General features: G+C 41.0%; 1 protein-coding gene across 5 annotated transcripts in view; it reads left to right on the plus strand.

The window, feature by feature from the left end:
* ppp1r12a (protein phosphatase 1, regulatory subunit 12A) overlaps positions 1-18470 on the plus strand; it is a 53957-nt gene extending 35487 nt beyond the window's left edge. Inside the window, exons 10-27 of one of the 5 annotated variants that reach the window (XM_042403255.1) lie at positions 57-281; positions 678-769; positions 1058-1174; positions 1965-2117; positions 3387-3551; positions 3926-4087; positions 5595-5685; positions 6083-6265; positions 6540-6714; positions 7868-7989; positions 8148-8213; positions 9611-9627; positions 9732-9852; positions 10494-10598; positions 10697-10744; positions 10924-10957; positions 11822-11872; positions 16357-16440. In XM_042403255.1, coding sequence (XP_042259189.1) covers positions 57-281; positions 678-769; positions 1058-1174; positions 1965-2117; positions 3387-3551; positions 3926-4087; positions 5595-5685; positions 6083-6265; positions 6540-6714; positions 7868-7989; positions 8148-8213; positions 9611-9627; positions 9732-9852; positions 10494-10598; positions 10697-10744; positions 10924-10957; positions 11822-11853 — 1908 coding nt within the window. In that variant the 3' untranslated portion in view covers positions 11854-11872; positions 16357-16440. Of the gene's footprint in view, positions 1-56; positions 282-677; positions 770-1057; positions 1175-1964; positions 2118-3386; positions 3552-3925; positions 4088-5594; positions 5686-6082; positions 6266-6539; positions 6715-7867; positions 7990-8147; positions 8214-9610; positions 9628-9731; positions 9853-10493; positions 10599-10696; positions 10745-10923; positions 10958-11821; positions 11873-13793; positions 14820-16356 lie in introns of those variants that run through there. The other 4 variants (XM_042403254.1, XM_042403258.1, XM_042403256.1 and 1 more) reach the window with 4 other exon arrangements.
* The last annotated feature ends 691 nt before the right edge of the window (positions 18471-19161 follow it).

Here is a 19161-nt window from a genome sequence, read left to right on the forward strand (position 1 = left end):
TTTTTTTTAAACGGTTATCTCGATGTACTAAACTGCCGCCCCGTACTCCCTCTCAGGTCACTCAGCCCGCTGGAAAGGCCTCGACTAAAACGGAGGAGGAGAGGAAGGACGAGTCTCCTGCGTCGTGGCGTCTGGGTTTGAGGAAGACCGGCAGCTATGGGGCGCTAGCTGAGATCACGGCCACCAAGGAGGCTCAGAGGGAGAAGGACACGACAGGGGTGATGCGCTCAGCTTCGAGCCCCCGCCTCTCCTCCTCCTTGGACAACAAAGACAAAGAAAAGGTCTGCAGTCAAGAAGTCACATCCTTCGTTTTTTTACCTTTTTTTTTTCCCTGTTTTGCAGTGTCTCTTTGACCACAAGGCCATCAGGATTTCCAGATGGGATACCTGAGTAATTGGCTGTTAAAATTCAGTCGCTGCCTTTCCCCGTCCAGCCGTATGAGCTCCTTTTATGGAGTCCTCACTTACCAGCTGCCTACAATATGCATGTGTTTGAAAAGGAAGAAATCATTTATACTTAGGCTTGATGCTATCATGGATTGCTTTGTTTTTGTAAGGGTTCAATTAAGACTGAAATATCATCTCAGATAGTTGTTTATAGTATATAAAGTTGAAAATTCTTCTCGCGGCATTTGACATCTCATCCATAAATGGTCCTGTTTGTTCCCCTGTCAACAGGAAAAAGACAAAGGAACCCGGCTTGCTTATGTGGCCCCCACTATTCCCAGAAGACTGGCCAGTACTTCAGATATTGACGAGAAGGAAAACAGGTGAAGCCCCCGGAGCCAAGTGGCTCTGTGTAAACATGCATTGGCATGAGCAGCTCCTGCTGCCCACTGCTGTGTGTTGCAGGCAAAAGGTCTTAATATTCTGCATGGTGTGTGCGGCCAAAAGCAACTGCCTTAGGTATTTATGTTGTGCAGTAATGGATCAAATTAGTAAGAAAAGCTAGATTTCATAGAGGAAATAATTAGGTGTCATGGGGAAAGAGCATTGTAAATATGTCCATATCTGTTTGTGGAAGCCTGGGGTACAATTGTAGCTTGTGGTTCCCCCAGGGATTCTTCTGCCACTCTGATACGTAGTGGTTCCTACACCCGGCGACGCTGGGATGACGACCTGAAGAACAGCGAAGGAAGCGCCTCCACCAACCGAACCCCCAGCTACCAGCGAAGGTTAGCCTCCGCTGCTATAAAAAAAAATCCCTATCAAAACCTCCATCCCTCATCTAGTCATCAGATCTGCGCTCCAGCTGATCTGATGTATTTATCCATAATGAGGTCGACTTGCATAGCTTTGGTACTAAAACCTCTGCGTAGACAGCATCGATGGTTGTTGTATCAATCATCAACTGTATGTTTTTTGCTCAGATTATGTCACCAGAGATATGTTATGTACATGCTTCCATGCACAGCAGCAGCTACTGAGAAAGCCATGCAAATCGGCCCAACGCTTTTCTCTATCACTGCTACAGAGTCTGTTGCATGACTGTACCCGTCCTGTCAGGTTGCTGTGCCATCGAGTTTTGCAGTTTTGCAGCACTCAGACATTTTAACAAGCCTAGCTACCTGTCTGACTTCCAAATAAAGTCAGTTCTCAGGGTTTTTCATGGCACAGCACCTACACATGGATTTATGTTGCATTTATGTCATACGGGAAAAATGCTGTTTACAAGCCTCTTAATTAAATTACTCCAGTTGATGTCTACAACAAAAAAATATTGAATTTAGCTATTCAAGGTAGAAAACAGTCCACAAAAAGTTAATTTATTAACTTGTTTGAACCCAGCAACAGCTATTCCCTTATGACATGAATGCACAAATAGTGTGTCGAAGCTAAATAGTCTCAAATCTGTATGTGTATGTTTCTTATATTATATCTGTGTGTGTGTGTGTGTGTGTGTGTGTGTGTGCGCCTCCACTGCTAACATGCTTCTTTCGCCCACCCCGCCTGCCAACACGCCAGCACGTCCCATACGCTAGCGCTAGGGCGGAGCGGCAGCACGCGGGACGTGCCAGCCAAGTCTTCGTCCACCTCCAGCTTGGACCCTAACACCTGTAATACTAAACCCTGGCAGCCACCCACCTCCCACTACCAGTCTTACAGCATTTACCGCAGGTACACCAGCCTCACCGGGGCACCACCGTCTCCACACCCACCTGTCCTTCTTCTGACTGTGTGTGTTCTCCGCTCTGCCGGAGAAGCTACCATTTGTTTTGTTGTCCCCTTGATTACATGTAATGTCAAAATGAATACTGGGAGAGACGTTGAGCCTGGTTTAGATTTATCACTTTGTCCAAAATCTTTCAGTGAAATTGAAATGAAAATATTCTCCAAACCTATGTAGTAAATGCTAAAACTCATCATATTGTGTCAGTGATCTTGGACAGAGCAGTTCATATATCTAAACACAGATCATCTAGTAATACCATGAAACTGCTGTGCTATCAGGGAAAGTACATCCAGCTCAATTTTCACTGAATCAGCAGTCGAATTTCCCCTTTTTTTCCATTATTATAAAAATATTACCACAGTATTGTTTCCAATGTCGAACAAAACTAACAAAACCCTTCACCTTTCATGGAATAACATTAGACTTTGTCAGATGACTGAATTGATTTATGTCTTGAGTTAATATTCACAAACACAGATTGACACAGTGATATCATGGCAGTCTATTGTTGCAGGCTTCTCTATTAATGTCCCTTAATTGACCTTTTTGTTTATAATACATCAAAGTCATGACTACTTCCAGCAGCAGGTGACACCCAAACACAGCATTTTGTCTTTGAACCAATGATGTTTCAAACTAGAGCAATTAATAATGCAATATGTACTCTGGAACTGTATGGGGGGGAAAAGATGGCTGTTATTTGCCTCAGTAAACAAAAGCATCGGTGTAAACAGGGAATCTGTGTCAAAGAGAATACACAAGAGGGAAAGTGTTGTATACTTTGGATTTCCTCTGTTTTTTCGATACAAACAATGAACTCACCACCTTAGTTTAGCTTTGGTTTCCTGCTATGCTTTAGTTCTTTTACCCGTCTTTTCATGCAGGGCTCAACAATTACTCATTTGTAAGTGTGAATAGCAATTGTATGCAACACTTAATAATTGTAGAATCAGGTTATAAAGAAAGAAAAATAACTATTAAACACATAAAACATACACATAAATAGTCACAGTGTTGATATATGATGTAATAATGCTCATGTTCAAATCATCACTACTAATTATCATAGTTAATAATCCCCACATCTAACACGATGCGATCAACGTCGTAGCTTTCCACACAGCCCCACTTGTGTCCCACTTTTATCCTACTGATGACTCTGCTGCATCTTTTTTTTTTTTTTTTTTTTAAATGTCTGACATTTCGTCCTTCAGCGGCTCTTTCGGCAGAAGACACGAGGACTTGGGCTCCTCGACCACCTCCTCCTCCACGACCACCACCACCTCCTCATCTGTTACCTCACCCACAGGCCATCGCGGCCTGCTCTCCAGCCTGGGCTCCTCCTCTACACGCGCTGGCTCCACCAGTCTCACCAGCAGGTACACGGGCAGCACTGTACAAGCTTTGCTCCCGGTGCCATCAAGCTTTTTCCATAGAGGGTTCATTTAACTTTCTTTCTGAACAGTTGAAAGATGTTACTGGGGTTTTCTGGTCTTATTCTGAGCTATGTTCATTCAATTGACCTGAGCAGTATTTTTTAAGCTTGAATTCAGGCACAATTAGCACAGCAGCTAAGAAAATACATAAAAATGAACGTTATGATATATTGGGTGTAGGAATCGGACTGTATCTGACCACCAAAATGGCAACCAGCACACATGGCGCCACTTTAAAGCCCTCTACGCCCACAAATGTCAGTTTTATAAAGCCAGTCGAAATGAATGCTGTCAGGCTAAGCGAGGTGTGTCAACAGGTACTGGTCAGAGGAGAGTGCAGAGAGGGAAAAGGAGAAGGAGAGGGAGTCTGCTGCAGTCATCCCCACTATAAACACTGGCTCTACTACGACCACCACATCTACCACTACCACCACCGGCATATCTACCACTACCACCGGCCCCGGCTCTGAAAGACGCAGGTAAAATACGCGCGCACACACACAACTTTTACCTACATAACTCATACATGCACATCTTTATATGTGAGTAAATTACATCATAGGATTTTTGTTTGTTTTTGTCACACATAACTAACTCAAACATCAGAGAACAGTGTTTCTCTCTCAAGATTTAAAATAATATAATAATGAATTCACACTAAAGCACAAAGATGAGGGTCTGAATCCTGGATTCTGATCTAAATCAATGTTTTTGTGTGCTCATTCAGGCCTGTTATTAAATATATGAACTTGTTATTAGAAATTATGGATAGATGCATTTTGTTTGATTACATACAACTTGTATTACAGGCTTGTTTACTTCAGTGTTTATTGCTGCATCTATTTTGGGTTCAGTGGAAATGTTCAGCATCCCATGTTGTGTTTTTTTTAATACCGACATGAGTTTAAATTGCTGGAAAAAATTATTTACTATAATTGTTTATCTGTTTTCATAAAAATTTGAAGTTGAGGTATCTCAGAAGTTGGTGGAAAATATTTACTGTAAGAAGCTTCCAGAAATATTGGCGTAAACATTAAAATCTTCCATCAAACAGTAATCCGGATGCATTTCCTCTGTTTGAGAAAGGGGTGTGTGTTTGATCTTCATCTCTGTACACACACGAGGGAGGGAGAGTTTGTCTGTGTCTGTCTGTGAGAGAGAGAGAGGGAGAGAGAGGGAGCACGTGTGAGAGTGTCACAGTTCGTGCGTTTGAGTGGGGTCGAGTGCATGTCTTCCTGTTGCAGCGCTGAAATAAGCCACCTGTCATGGTGGGGAGTGGGGAAGGGCTGCTTCACAGCCCAGACTGCTCCAGCGACTTCTCCTTATATGGAAGGAGGGCAGAAGCTGCACATTTTCCTCAAGGCCAAAGCTCCGATCTCCTCTGAATGAGTTCATGCTTCTGTGTGGCCAACGGAGGCAGACAGAGAGAAAGTGCTAGAATAGCTCATTGTTGGAGTTCCCAAATTGTGTTGCCTGTTCAGCTTGAGACTTAAAGTTAAACATGCAGATCTAAACCCTTGATTTACCACAATAGCTCAAAACTACTATGAGGATTGTTTTGAAAGCTTTTTTTCTGGGGGAAACACAACCATGATCTTTTCCAGGAATATCCTGCTTCACCTACATCTTCATTGCAGGAAATTTTTTTGACATAGATACCTGCTTCACCTTCACACCATTCACACCAAACCTAGAAGGCTCCCAGTTTGGCTGCTGAGCAGGGATTATCTTCTTACTTTTACCAGTTAGTCTATAAATCAGAACAGCCACACTTCTGGTTATAAGCACCTCATGTAACCTTACGATACCATACAACCATACACGGTGATGATGATAGTTAATAATTCTATTTTTGGAACAGAGGTTACTTGAAAAATTAGTCTTGATGGTTTCCCCATCTGAATAATCATTTAATGCCAAAGTTCAGTATTGCTGTTGTTATTGTAGAGTGAGTATTAACCTCGGGTGTGTTTGTGTGTGTCTCAGGTCCTACCTGACACCTGTGCGAGATGAAGAGTCAGAGTCTCAGAGGAAAGCTCGCTCCAGACAGGCCCGACAGTCGAGGAGGTCCACCCAGGTTAGTTCACTTCATCACCTTTTGTTGTTTTCCACCCAAAAGAACCAACAGGCAGAATGACATTGGACTCCCTCATCAAAACAAAATGTTCAAAAATGGTGACTTGGTTAGTAAGTCACTGTTTTTGGTGGTTTGGAATTATGGTTTTATTGCTGTAGACTGTCTATAAAACAATAAATGATGTTATCCTGATTGAAACAGTAGTCTTTGTGTACACAGGCAGCACTTCACATCCTGTACAAAGAGCTGATCCGTTTACAAGCTGACAGATTTCAGCTTTTTAATTTTTTTTGCAAAAAGGGATCTACTTTGATTTTTGACTTTAACACAGAGCTTCTGTAAACAAACACAATCACAGCCACGAAACAGAAACGTAAATACTTCTCTCCTCTTCCAGGGTGTGACTCTGACTGACCTGCAAGAGGCCGAGAAAACTATCGGCAGGAGTCGTACCTCAAAGACCCGGGAGGAGGAGAAGGAGGAGAGAGAGAAGCAGGACAAGGAGAAGCAGCAGGAGGAGAGGAAGGAGACGGAGACCAAGGAGGACGATTACCGATCGAAGTACCGCAGCTTCGAAGAGGTTCGTTTCTCCTCTGAGCTGAACATGTGTCTTAACATCTAACTGGTGTGAATAACGATGAGTAAATAGACATTAAAATGTTAATGATTTGTCCAAATACGCATTTTAAACACTCGGAGTGGATCAAATAGTTGAAAACATCACAAAAATATTCAAGGAGCTTAATCATAATTACAACAGCAGTGACACAGTCAAGTCATTAAATTAAATCGCCGTTTAGCGGCGTCAGTTTTCTGTCAGCTTTTAAGTGTTCTCTCTCCTCTCTTTCTACCAGCGCTACCGGCCATCATCTTCCTCCTCCACCTCAAACATTTCCTCAGTCAGCACTGCCTCCACCCCGTCCTACTCTAGCACCGCATTGTCCTCCAGTTCCAGCTCCCTCAACAGGCCTAACAGTCTGACAGGGATCACCTCCTCCTATAGCCGTTCCTCAAGAGATACAGAAAAAGGTCAGTAAAATCCTCCCCCCCACCCACACACACACTAAATATGTCTTAAATTTTGAAACCCTCCAAACACAACTCTTGTTTATAGTTTTAAGTGGCACGTAATATTTATTTACATCCTTTCAGTTGTCTGAAGCTCCACTGAAAATCCTTGCTTGACCTTGTTGACCTTCATCCAAATACCTTGCTCTCTCTAGTATTAACAGCAGCAAACTAGTCAACTTAATCAAAATAGTCCAAAATCATAATTATTATCTAATAATGATGATTATGTTTGTGTTAAAACTTCAATCTGAAGTCTTAGTATCTTTTTTTTCGGTTGGTCGTCTGCAGTCAGTTTAACAGTCAGTACAAAGTGAAATAACAGAAAACGGTATTCCCTCTGATTTAAAGCCATATATGCGCAGCATTTGGACGCATGACAGGTTCTTCTGAATTCCACCTGATGCTGGTATCTGTCTCCACAGGTCCAACATTCACATGGGCAAACTGCCACAGGCTGATTAAGGGCACTGAGACAGAAAGGGATTGGGTTGCCTTTTAAATTAAGTAGCTCTTCTCTTAACGAATAAATCCATGAAGCATCACCGGGGAAAATAGAAGGCAGCTTTAGTCTGTTCAACTGAAGGAAACACTGACTGCTTTGTTCTCCCACCACTAAAGCCCTTTTTTTTTCTTATTTTTTTTGTCCTCTAAACTTGAGCCAAGTCAAGTTGTTGTCCTGACTGTGCTTTGTGCAGTTAAATCCTTGCCTTGTTTAACCTGAACTTTTCCAGTCTTCAGTTTGTTAGGATTGCTTATTTGGCAGTTGCACACTGTTGTCAAAATAAAAAAAAGGGTCAAATAGTGCTGAAATACAAGGCAGGAGGTCAAAAGCAGATGATTCAGGGATGTTATTACTCACTTAAACTCTGTTAAAAGCATGTTGCACAAGACTGCCGGCCATCTCCATTTATATAAGACTTGACAAAATACAAACGATGAGAGATGCACAAGGTTTACTTCAAAGTTAACGCTGGAGAGTCAACAGGTTGAAGAGATGTCATTTTGTAGGTTTTTTTCGTTATATTTTTGGTATCATGGCAGCATTATCACCTATATATGTGTGTGTGTGTGTATATATAGTTTACCTGTCGACATTCTTCCTAATGAACAGAAACTGACAAAAAGGAGGAGGAGAAGGAGGGAGAGGACAAGTCCCAGCCCCGCTCCATACGGGATCGCAGGCGGCCCCGCGAGAAGAGACGCTCCACCGGGGTCTCCTTCTGGACCCAGGATGTAAGAGTTTCTCACATAAAGTTTTCACAGCGCTCTTTCCTCTTTCATGAGGTGCAGCACTTCCTCTTTGATCATTCGGGTAGCGGAGAGCTGGAGGCAGAATGTAACTCTGCTGTCTGTGTTTTTGTTTTGTTTTTGTTTTGTTTTTTTCCCCCCAGGGTGATGAAAATGACCCTGATCAGCAGTCTGACTCAGAGGAGGGCAGCACCAAGGGAGAGCCACAGGTAACTCTCTCACACACACACACACACACACACACACACACACACAGACGACAGAAAGTAGATAAAACTGACTTTTAAGTAGGAGCCCTGCAGCCTGACAGCCAGATCAAGCCAGTCCTCTTTTCTTGCTTCTCAGCTTTTGTTGTACGGTGGGACTTCAGTTTTGATTTTTTCCTCTTCTGCATTTATTCTCTATTCTGGTCCTTCCTCATGCGGTGAAGGCCAAGCAAGTCAACCAGCCTTTGATATTCACAAGCCTACCCTGGACAGCTATGATTTCCTCCCCCTCCCACTTATCTTTCCTTCTCACCTCCTGCGGCCTTTTGAAATTTTATTGTTCTCCTCTATTTCCATCTTCCGGTGATTGTCCGGTTGCTACGGTGACCTTGCACACCAAAAGTAGCTGCGACCCTCGCTCAGAAGGTTTTTAAAAACATGCCTACATACATAATGGAAAAGGATTCGGGGCACACACACGTGAGGAGTTTTTCCAAATGTGAAATTTGGAGATTAAAGAGGAGCAAAAAGACTTTGCCGGCAGGGAAAACTTACCGTTTGAACGGGAGTGTGGAGAGCAGACGGTAGTAGTTTACTTGAGTACAATCAGCAGGCCATCAAGGAAGAGCTACACTTTACACAGCTGCCAGCCATCGCTCGCTGCAGGACGGTGTAAAGGGCGGAGCAGCTACAGAGCACTAAATAGGAAACAGGCAATTATCTCTGCATGGAGATAGAAAAGCTTACAGGAAAAGCTGCAGAGTCAATCTTTCAAGTCTGGTACTCTCAATTAAAAGTACCCAAATGTTCAAATATTTTCTTTGGAGCAGGTTTGATTACTCTTCAAGACTTTAAATGGCAAAATATTGAACTTTGCTAACAGACGAGAGATTACAGACATATCTCATGTGTGGAGTAATGCACGTCGAGTGGCTGTTTATCTGATCAAAACATTTCCCTGGAAAGCTCATAGGACTGTTCATCGTTGCGTCACCGCCCTCCGTCCGTTTCAGGAAGCCGACTGCGATTTTTTTAAAATAGCTGGATGCTCGACCCTCCAACCTGACCTCCCTATCTGATGTCTGGCCCTATCCGGTCCTCCGGGCGCAGCAGGCCTCCAGGCGCTGGCTGGCATGGCAGATGTTAAGGAGTTAGTGTGTATGTATTTGTATGTAGTGCAGTGTGTAGGAGGCTGATCTGCAAAGGGAGTGAAGGTCAGGTGCAGAGACATATGGAGAAGGCGGTAGCTTGAGGGAGAATCTGGAGTCTAATATGAGTAACACAACTGATTTCATTGTTTGTTTTTGGACATGTGATGCACTTCAGAAATGTTTCCAGACTATGCAAAAGTGTTTTTCTGTTTATGGTCATTAACATTTGCTTTGTTGTTTGTTTTACAGAGTGACAGATTGTCCAGGTATGTTTTAACCTCTTCATGTCTTGCTCCTTCTTAATATCTTTGATCTATCTGTGTCACTGAACAGTTTGATTTCAAACAAACGTCTGTCGTTACTGTCGCAGGAACGAGAGCAGCACTTCATCCATAGATCGCAACGACACTCTTTTTAGCCGTGGCTATGGTGAGAGTCGGAGGCCATACTCGAGCCGACTGGATAGAGATGATACCACTGACTATAAGAAGGTACTGTATATGTAATATTTAGCTTTACTTGGTTGTGGACTCGTCATACAGATAAAATACTTTAAAAAACGTTTGCCAGGTAGCCACATCACTGCTGCAGCTGACTTGGCTGCAGACTTCGAAGGATCCCGATTATTATTTTGAAGGCTGACAAGTGAAGCAGTTTGACTCTTGTTCCTTCACGCTGTAATGAAAAAAATATTTAAAAGATGAAGATACCAAGAAAATGTTGCACCTTACAGCAAAAATAAAGATTTCTTTTGATATGACTGATATCACACACAGTCCTACACATGAACACCTCTGTAATCTAAAAAATGTGAACACATGTGTAAAGTTGCACCAAAACACTGATGTACAACTTTATTTTTATTTAGATGACTGTTATATAAATCTTGACCAAGGAGATAACAGTTCAGGCAGCGCCCAGGCGACCTCGTCCCTAGTCACAACATTACTATAAGATTGTTTACTTTAGCGCCGTCTCTATGGCAACAATCAAAGTCAGGTCAGCTCGACCTAGGAAGAAGACCGCTGTCTGTCCCTCAGTGTCTGCTTGTTGAAGGAGCATTTTCATACAACGATGAGGTTTGATCGTTATACTCGTTGACTGTTGAATATTTTTGCCCTCTTGTCTTCAGCTCTACGAGCAGATCTTAGCTGAGAACGAGAAGTTGAAGGCCCAGTTACGTGACACAGACCTGGAGCTGGCAGACTTGAAGCTACAACTAGAGAAGGCCACGCAGGTAAGCCGAGCTCACACCGCCTCAGCCCATCAGTATAAAGGTTGATCAGATAATTAGGATTCCTGACGTGTGTTTTTTTTCTCTCTCTCTCATCACAGAGGCAGGAACGCTATGCTGACCGGTCACAGCTTGAGATGGAGAAAAGGGTAATTACAGAATCGGTTTAACCCGCCTCTCCTACAAATGTCCTTCCTTGTTTTTAATAATGCAGATATATTTATGCTGTTTTTCTCAAATCTGTCTCTAAATAAATATAGAAGTTGATTTTTAAATCCGACCTGCTTTAAACATCACGGTAACACTTCCAATGGGTTTATGTCTGAAGGTAACAAGCAGGCCCCAATATCATCTGGGTGGTGGTATGATCTTAGCCTGAGTTTATTATTTTTTTATTTTCATATCAGTCTACTCTCTGCTGCTGGCTGTCATATCACACAAGCCCTTTTATAGCTGGGGTCAAAGGGACTTCCTCCCTCCTCGCCACCCAGAACACACCGCCACCTTCTCTTTCACCTGTTTTTGAACCTCAGAGCCAGCGTGTGGTCACTACTTCTCAAGACTTTTTTTTTTTTGAGTGTGTGTGAATGTGTGTGTATCTCAATTTGATCAGAAAGTAGAATCATAGATTAAAGTAACTGTGCATGTGTGTTTTCATGCTTTATTTTTTCTTTCACTCATTCAATAATCATGCCGGCGTCTGTCTATAGCTGCAGCTGTGTAGCCATGACATCATATAACCCCTGATTTGTTAACTTCATCCCATATTTTAAAGCCCATGCTGTAATCTAAGCCACATTTGAGATCATTCGCCATGTGTCATTCATCCTCACAACCTTCTTTTTTTTAAAAAAACACAAGAATGTCCTTTTTCTCTTGTTCAAAAAGACATTCTGACCTCTCTGTCCATGAGTCATTTCATTAACTCGCCATCCAACACGACCTCTAAACTTTCCCCATTTTTCTCGACTCATTGCTGACTCATTCCATCTAAATTACTGAACATGTTAAATCTGAAGTGGCTGTTGCTTGCAGACGCCTCACAAGATCCGCGTGTGTTCAAGTGTGTGCTATCGCTACACCCTCACCATCTTCCACACCTTATTTTATGCTGTGTGTTTGCGTGCGTGTGTGTAGAGCCTTCACTTTAGTGTGTTTTAATGCTAAATGTTTCTGTGACGTGCATGGGGATGCGGGGGTTAACCTGCTGTTCTCCGTCCCTGCAGGAAAGAAGAGCTCTAGAAAGGAAGATTTCTGAGATGGAGGAGGAACTTAAGGTACCGCCACACATCACACACACACATCACACACACACACACACACACACACCGCATTTTATTTTCTCAACATGTTCAATAAGCTTTTACAGATTTCCACTAATGGACTCAGGACTAGTGTGTAGGTGGTATTTATAAAGCTAACATCTGTCACTTTATGATCCTTAAATGAATCCAGTTAATAAAACCTTAATGTTTGTAAAAGCGGGTCATAAGAGAAGTCAAGTATCTCAAATGTCATGATGCTTGAAGGAGCATTTTTTTGGTTAATCACAGTAGTTTCAACCATCACTTCTATGGGTCGCATTATAATATATTGTACTCACAAGAATAATTGACTGAGACATAACGGAAAATGTCTCTGGATCTGGGATGGCAGCGATATTGCTTTAACAAAGCTCGATGGGGCAAGAAATGAGAGCAGTCAGGCAATCAGAGCAGTCAGCAGATTATCCAGATTATCTCAACTACTTTATTTGGAAGTAAAATCAAACCGCTTGTGTTTCTTGTCTTTTTAGCGGCGTCGCTGTTTTCCCAGATCTCAGCAATTTATATCTTTAGCACATGAGAAAGCTGTAAAAATAAGCCCTCGGTCGTATAAAAATTTAATTTCACTTCAAATATGCTGTAATGAGCCAATAATACATGATATGAGATATATTATGAATTAATAAAACTGTTTTAATTAAATACGGCTGCCACAGTCACAAATAAGTCATTGGGTGTTGCCAAATCTATGTAGACAAATAAAGTTTTGTATCAAAAATACCGTATTGACTCTAATAGAAGACAACCTCCTCTCTCTTTGGAGGAACAAAACATTTTTAGACTTGTCCTGTCAAGAAAGTTTCCCCTAAATACTAACAGTCTACATCCTTGAAGCATTTTCTCTTGTAAAAATGAAACATTTCAATTTAAGCAGAATATAATCTCTCATATCTGTAGAGCTTAACTATCAGTTTTAAGATCATACAGTCTCCAGTCAGGCTTTTGGATTAGTCAGAATAATTTTCTTTGACAAGATGACACCTCTAATTCCTTTTTTACCCGTCAGGAATTTATTTCCCCCGTAGCAGCAAAAACGCATCACAGGAGCCGTCAGAAAACTGCTCAAAGTTAAATCCCACTAATTAAACTCTTACACATCTAAACACACACACACACACGTTATTAACAGAAACCCACTAGCCTAGCAACAATCAGGCTACAAGCAACCCAAAATGCAACACTCTTTGTAGCAGCTCCATAAATGTCCAGTCCCAGTACTCAACCTCAGCTCTGCCTCCATCTTTAGACTCCTTGTGTACCTGCTAAATACTCACATGTGCATCTGTTATTGTGTTCAGGGCAGATCTCAGCTCAGCGGTTGTAATCTATGTTGACATAACATTTAAACTCTTCTATCCAGAAAGCCAATTAAACAGTCCCTTTTCTGGAAAACTGATTGACAAGGTAGTAGGAGAGAAAAAAAAAACATCTATTAGATCTAGTAAGCAAGTGTTCTTCCTATCGCTGTGATAACAAAGTGTGTTTATTTTTAGGTGGTAGAACATCTGGCCGATCTTATCAGTCTCACTTTTCCATTCTATCTACAAGCATCATGCCGAACGGGGGGAAAACTCTTTTTATCATTCCTTCGGTTTCCAAAAATCTGTCCCCATTTTTCTAACAATCTTCCTTTTTCTGTTTTCCCTTTCTCCTTCTCTCGGTCCCTCTTCTTCTCTCTTCATTTATATTGTCCTGTCTTTCATTAATCCTTTCTCTCTCCCTAATTTTCTTGAAAAACACCTGTCTCCTTTTTGCCATTCTGTCACTCTCCCACCATCTTTTCTGCCTCCTCCTCCTCCTCCTCCTCCTCCTCCCTCGCTCTCTTCTTTCTTTGTTCTCCTCTGTTGTGGTTGTTGTTTTCCCCCCCCTGCAGAACCTCCCCCAGGTAAAGCAGGTTCAGGCCCTGCGGCAGATTAAGGAGCGGCTGCAGGCTGAGAACCGGGCCCTGGCCCGCGTGGTGGCAAAGCTCTCGCAGTCCGCCTGCAGCCAGCTGCCCAGCGTCGACCTCTAAGCCACGTCCGTCTGTCCACCACCATCTCCACCTCCTCCTCCTCCTTCTTCCTCTTCTTCCTCCTCCTCCTCACCTCCCTCCCCCTTCCCAACCCCATTCTTCTCATGCTCCATTCGCGCTCTGCCCCGCACACATAGACAGGCAGGTGCCCAGCCGCCCAACCATCACTGGTTTTGTAAACTCCTCTTCCTGTCCCCCCCCCCCCTCTGCCTCCCCAGAGCTTTTGGTTTTCAGATTGGGGAGGGTTTTTTTTTTTTTTTTGGTTTTGACAACAGGACACTCTCCTTTTACAGTACACAACTGTCAGGTGCTTTCCACACCTCTCAGTGCATGAAAACATCTGAAATATACCAAACAGCTTTTATACTGCAACAGGTGTCTAAATTCACTCCAAATGTTGATGATTCATGAAACGACATCTCTAAGTACTGTAAAGGAAAGTGTCCTCTTTGTAGTTTCTAGTTGTGACGCTTCCATCAGGGAGCTCAGTTGTTCAGTTTGGCTTGTTCTGGCTTCTTTGCATGAAGTGGCTTCCTTTTTGTGGCATCAACGTTTTGGCCCCAAAATCTTCAGAGACTTGAACCCTTTTTTTTGTTTTCTTTTCCCCCTCCTCTGTACCTCTGTACCAAAATTTAATTTGACAGATGACATCAACAACTCATTGAGCCCGTCACGTACGCTGACAGGCTCATTTGGTCGCTGGTTTCAGCGTTTTTGCTTGAAGTTCAATCATTTTCTGAAGTGTAGTGAATTAATTCACTCGCACGTCAGTTGATTGTCATCTGTAATAAATTGAAAGTTTGTTTTTCAGGGGATTGAAATGTTTGTCAGTGTTGTATGTCAATAGAGAACCTCTGAAAACTGTAGAACATGATTTCTACCTTAAGACCTCGGCTCCACATCCTCTGTATATATTAAAATAACAATTTAGTTTGTACTGTAATATCTGTGATCATCTAGAAGCATCATACTACCACCTGGATCAGTGAATTTTCAATCGCCATTGTGGTTTTATTGGAGTTATTCATGTTTTATGACTTTTGTTCAGTATGTCTGACAAATGTTGAACTTCTTTTCAAATCCACAACAGAAAATGTATTGATTGATGCCCCTAACATGTTTGCAGTCAGTCAGTCTATACAAGATGTCATTTATCATTGATTACTGAAAACATCAGAAAAGAGAGTGATGTCTCTCAGCCATTAAAGAGTGTTTTATTATTTGGATACTACTAATTCATACTCAAATTGATTATTTATGAGCACAAATTAATAAAACATATTGTTAAATGTGTTTTTGACATTTAGTCATTTTAACATTTTAATGAAATATGTTTAGGGACGTCTCTATCCAAAATCAAAAGAAAATGCATTAGATACAAGCAGCTCATTTAGATTACGTCGTCCATATTCTGACAGCTTTACACGTTTTATTTTGCACTGCATCAGGCTACACAGTGGTAGACGTGCTTGTAACAACCATAGTTTTAGCATTACTGAAACAAAATCTAATGTAGCTCATGAGAGGAAACAGGTGTGCTTCTCCTGCACTGAAACTCAGTCGAGTGCTCTGCCTTCAAAAAAAAAAAAAAAAGCAGTGTCTATTTTCTCTTGAACAAAGTCAGAAAAAAGGCGACACTCCATAGTTAAAAAACAAAAAGATTCACCTCATGTATCGGTCTTTGAGATTAATTTATTCACAATCAATAGGCTGACATCTAATGTAGCATCACAACTGTTAAAAAAAGAGCTTTGATGGATGAGGGTAAATGTAATGTGATTACTACAGTATCAAGTATTAATTCAGTATTTGTAGGAGCATAAATACCAAACAGAGCTGCTAACCTGCTGCAACAGTAACTTAACAGTAATCTGAGAGCACAAATACCGATTTTTTTTTATTATTATTTATTTAAATAAAAAGAAAAGCTCCAGACATCTTCCAGGCTCTGTCAGATACCATATAATGATGAAGATTTTGAATTGTTGTTTACACGAGAGCAAATAAAACCAGGACTGTTTTTGTCTCTGCTGTGTATTTTTCTGGCTGCCAGTGAGCAGCCATTGAGGTTCTGCATGGCTTTCTCAGGATCTTTTGGCCTGTGGTGTGCCCGCTTTTTTTTTTTTTTTTTTTTTTTTTTTAATGTTTCTGTCTCTCTGGACTTGAAACAAAGATGTGATTGAAATTTTTTTTTTTTTTTTTTTTTTTTTTTTTAAGGAGAAAAAACATGAGATATGCTGTGTGACTCAAGGATTGCTTACACAGGCTGCAATTAACAGTTTGTAAAAAAAAAAAAAAAAAAAAAAAGTTAAAAACCCGACCTGACTGGTTTAACAACGTGTATCTGTCAAGACTTGTCTAAGCCTTCTCTCTCTCTGTGTCTCTCCCTCCCTTCCCTGTTTCCTTTTTTTTTATTCCCTTTCAGATGCTCCCAGACTTGAAAGCAGACAACCAGAGACTAAAGGACGAGAACGGAGCACTCATTCGAGTCATTAGCAAGCTTTCCAAGTAGAACAGAACCCCCCCCGACCCCCCACCCAGCCCCTTCACCCCACCCCGCCGCCCCGTCTTCTGCACCCCCCTACCCGCCTCTAGTCCCCCATGGCAGTGACTAATGGAATTGCACATTTAGATATTAATTGCAACAGACATCAGAGACAAGACTCCTTTTTTTTTTTTTTTTTTTTTCTTTTTCTCCTCCCAACTCTTTTATCTCCCTTTTTGCTCCTCCACCACCACTTGCAGCATCAACCCATCCATCCATCCATCCATCCATCCTCCCTATGCGCCGCCGCCACCACCACCACCACCACCACCACCACCTCCTCGACAACGACGACTTATAATCCACTTTGATTCTGTGGCTGCTGTCCTGATAGAACCACTGAGTTTACAGAGCAAAAGGAAAAAGGGTTGTGTGATCAGCATGTTTAAAAAAAAAAAAGAAAAAAAAAAAAGCATTGTGGGCGGGGAAAGCCTGAAAACTATTTAACCAATAAGCCTTAGTTGTACATAAAAAAGAGAAAAAAAGAAAACACTTGCATCGATCTCTTCTCTCTCTCAGTCTCTCTCTCTCTCTCTCTCTCTCTCTCTCTCTCTCTCTCGGCTATCACTGAAGAACAGATATTATCCAACACCTGATTTTATTTGTGCCACAATCTCTTATTTGATGTTTTTTTTTTTTTCCTCCTCCTGTGTAAGTGTTGTGTGCTGTGCAGTTTCTTCATCCCTTCCCCCGACGCCCCTAAAGTGCCACTTCTGCCCCATATCAGCTTCTTGTGGCCCCCCGTTTCCTCCTTTTTTTTTTTTTGTTTTTCTTTTTAAAAACACACACAGATCACCAGTGCACACACACAAACACTCGCCCACTCTCCTCCCTCTCTCCCTCCCTCCCCCATCCCCTCCCTCCATTTTTGTACCTCTGTGTGTCTTCCTCCAAGAGGGAATAAAAAAAAATTTGAATTCTCGCTTTAGCGAAACGAGGCGGACCTGGTGGAATTTAAGCTTTCACTGTATGTGCAATATGCATTTTTTTTAATGCTTTAATGATGAGTCCATCACAAGTAGGATTTTTTCACTCTTCCACCGCTTCCATCGCTCACCTTCCTCCCCTCTTTAATTTTTTTTTTTTTTTTTTTTTTTTTTTTTAAGTTTGTAGTGTAGTCAGTTTATACTCTGTATTCCTCACTTTGTTTTAGCAGGTACTGAGTGATGCTGTATATACCTGTATGTATTTTGTTTGAGACCAGCACATGGCATGCATTTATGGTTCCCGTCTGTTACTATTAAAAGTATATAAATTCCAGAGGACAAAAAGGTGTGTTTTAATTATTATTTTTTTTTCTTTTTATAGTCTAAAGACATTGGATACAGTACTTTAGAGCCTCTCTCTTAAACAGGACGGCTACAAGTGTTCAGTGCTTTTTTTTTTTTTTTTTTTTTTTTTTTTTTTCCAGTTTTAAAATAAGTGTTCACATAATTGTGAGATTTAAAAAAATAAAATAAAAATAATCGCTTCACTACATTTCACTTTCATTGTATTCAGTATCTTGGAAGAGTGCTGTTAATTTTGTTTCCAATTTTTTAAAGCTGTAGTATTATAGCCAAGGTGTTGTCACTAAATAATAAAAATAAAAAATAAAAAAAAATATCTTAGGTATCGCTAACCCAGTCCTTTTTACAATGTCTACATGCACTGTCAATGCCATGTGAGGAGTCTTGATGTCAGGTTAAAAAGCAAATCGCCACCATCAAATGTTCCATGCATCTGAAAACATTTCATGCATTTCAGTGGCCTTTTTAAGGATATTTTAGTAAAAGAAGAAGAAGAAAAAAAAAGTCACTGCAGATAGACTGATGACCATCTACTCTGGTTTAGACTTTGTTTTGTTTTTTGTTTTTTTTGTTTTTTTGTTTTCTTTTTTTTTTTTTTCCCCGTCATCTTGTAAAATAGGTGTGTGGCTTAATACATGCAAGCTGTGCTGTGACTACCAACCACTGAAGAGTTCATTAAAAATAAACTTGTACATTGTAAAGTTCCCATGTCTGATTATTTTCTTCTTTTATTGCTTTGATTTATGGAGGCAAAAAAAGAGATTTTTAATCTCAAAGAGGCTGAAACAGTGGGGCTCAATTAAATTTTCTAAGTGGTTCTCATTGAATTGAAAAATTATATTAAAAGATCGCCTCCAAACGTGTTTTAAGACATAAAAATATATTGCTTTGGATGATAAATTGTGTCTGATAAGGTTTTTGCACAAAAAAATTAAATTACCATGTTAAAATTCCTTTTAAATGAAGGAAAAGTTGATGAATATACAAATGTTTTCCATTTCAAAAGCTTAACTGCTGCATACAAGACGTCTCCTTCACTGTGTGTATTTATACTGCAGGTTTCCACATCACACTTGTTCCATACTGAACCATAATTGACTCAAAACTAGTTGTGAATCATGCTTCTAGGTTCACGTCTTAAACTCAGATTTAAGGTCAGCACAGAGAAACTGTCCTCCTTCAGCAAATGAAGGTGAAAACAGCCTCCAACTGAAGTAACAATGAGTAAAACTCCTTTTATTTTGAGTGGAGAGGGACTTTAAATTACATAACATCATCTCTTTTTAGAAATAAGAGCATGACTTCCTGTTACTCTGAATAAGCCGCAGAACCACCCAGTCAACAGATTTCATAGGGACTATTTTTTTTTTGTTTTTATTTCTGGTGGAGGCTTATT

This window comes from Thunnus maccoyii, chromosome 23 (assembly GCF_910596095.1).
Source record: "Thunnus maccoyii chromosome 23, fThuMac1.1, whole genome shotgun sequence".
In the NCBI taxonomy this organism is placed as follows: domain Eukaryota; kingdom Metazoa; phylum Chordata; class Actinopteri; order Scombriformes; family Scombridae; genus Thunnus; species Thunnus maccoyii.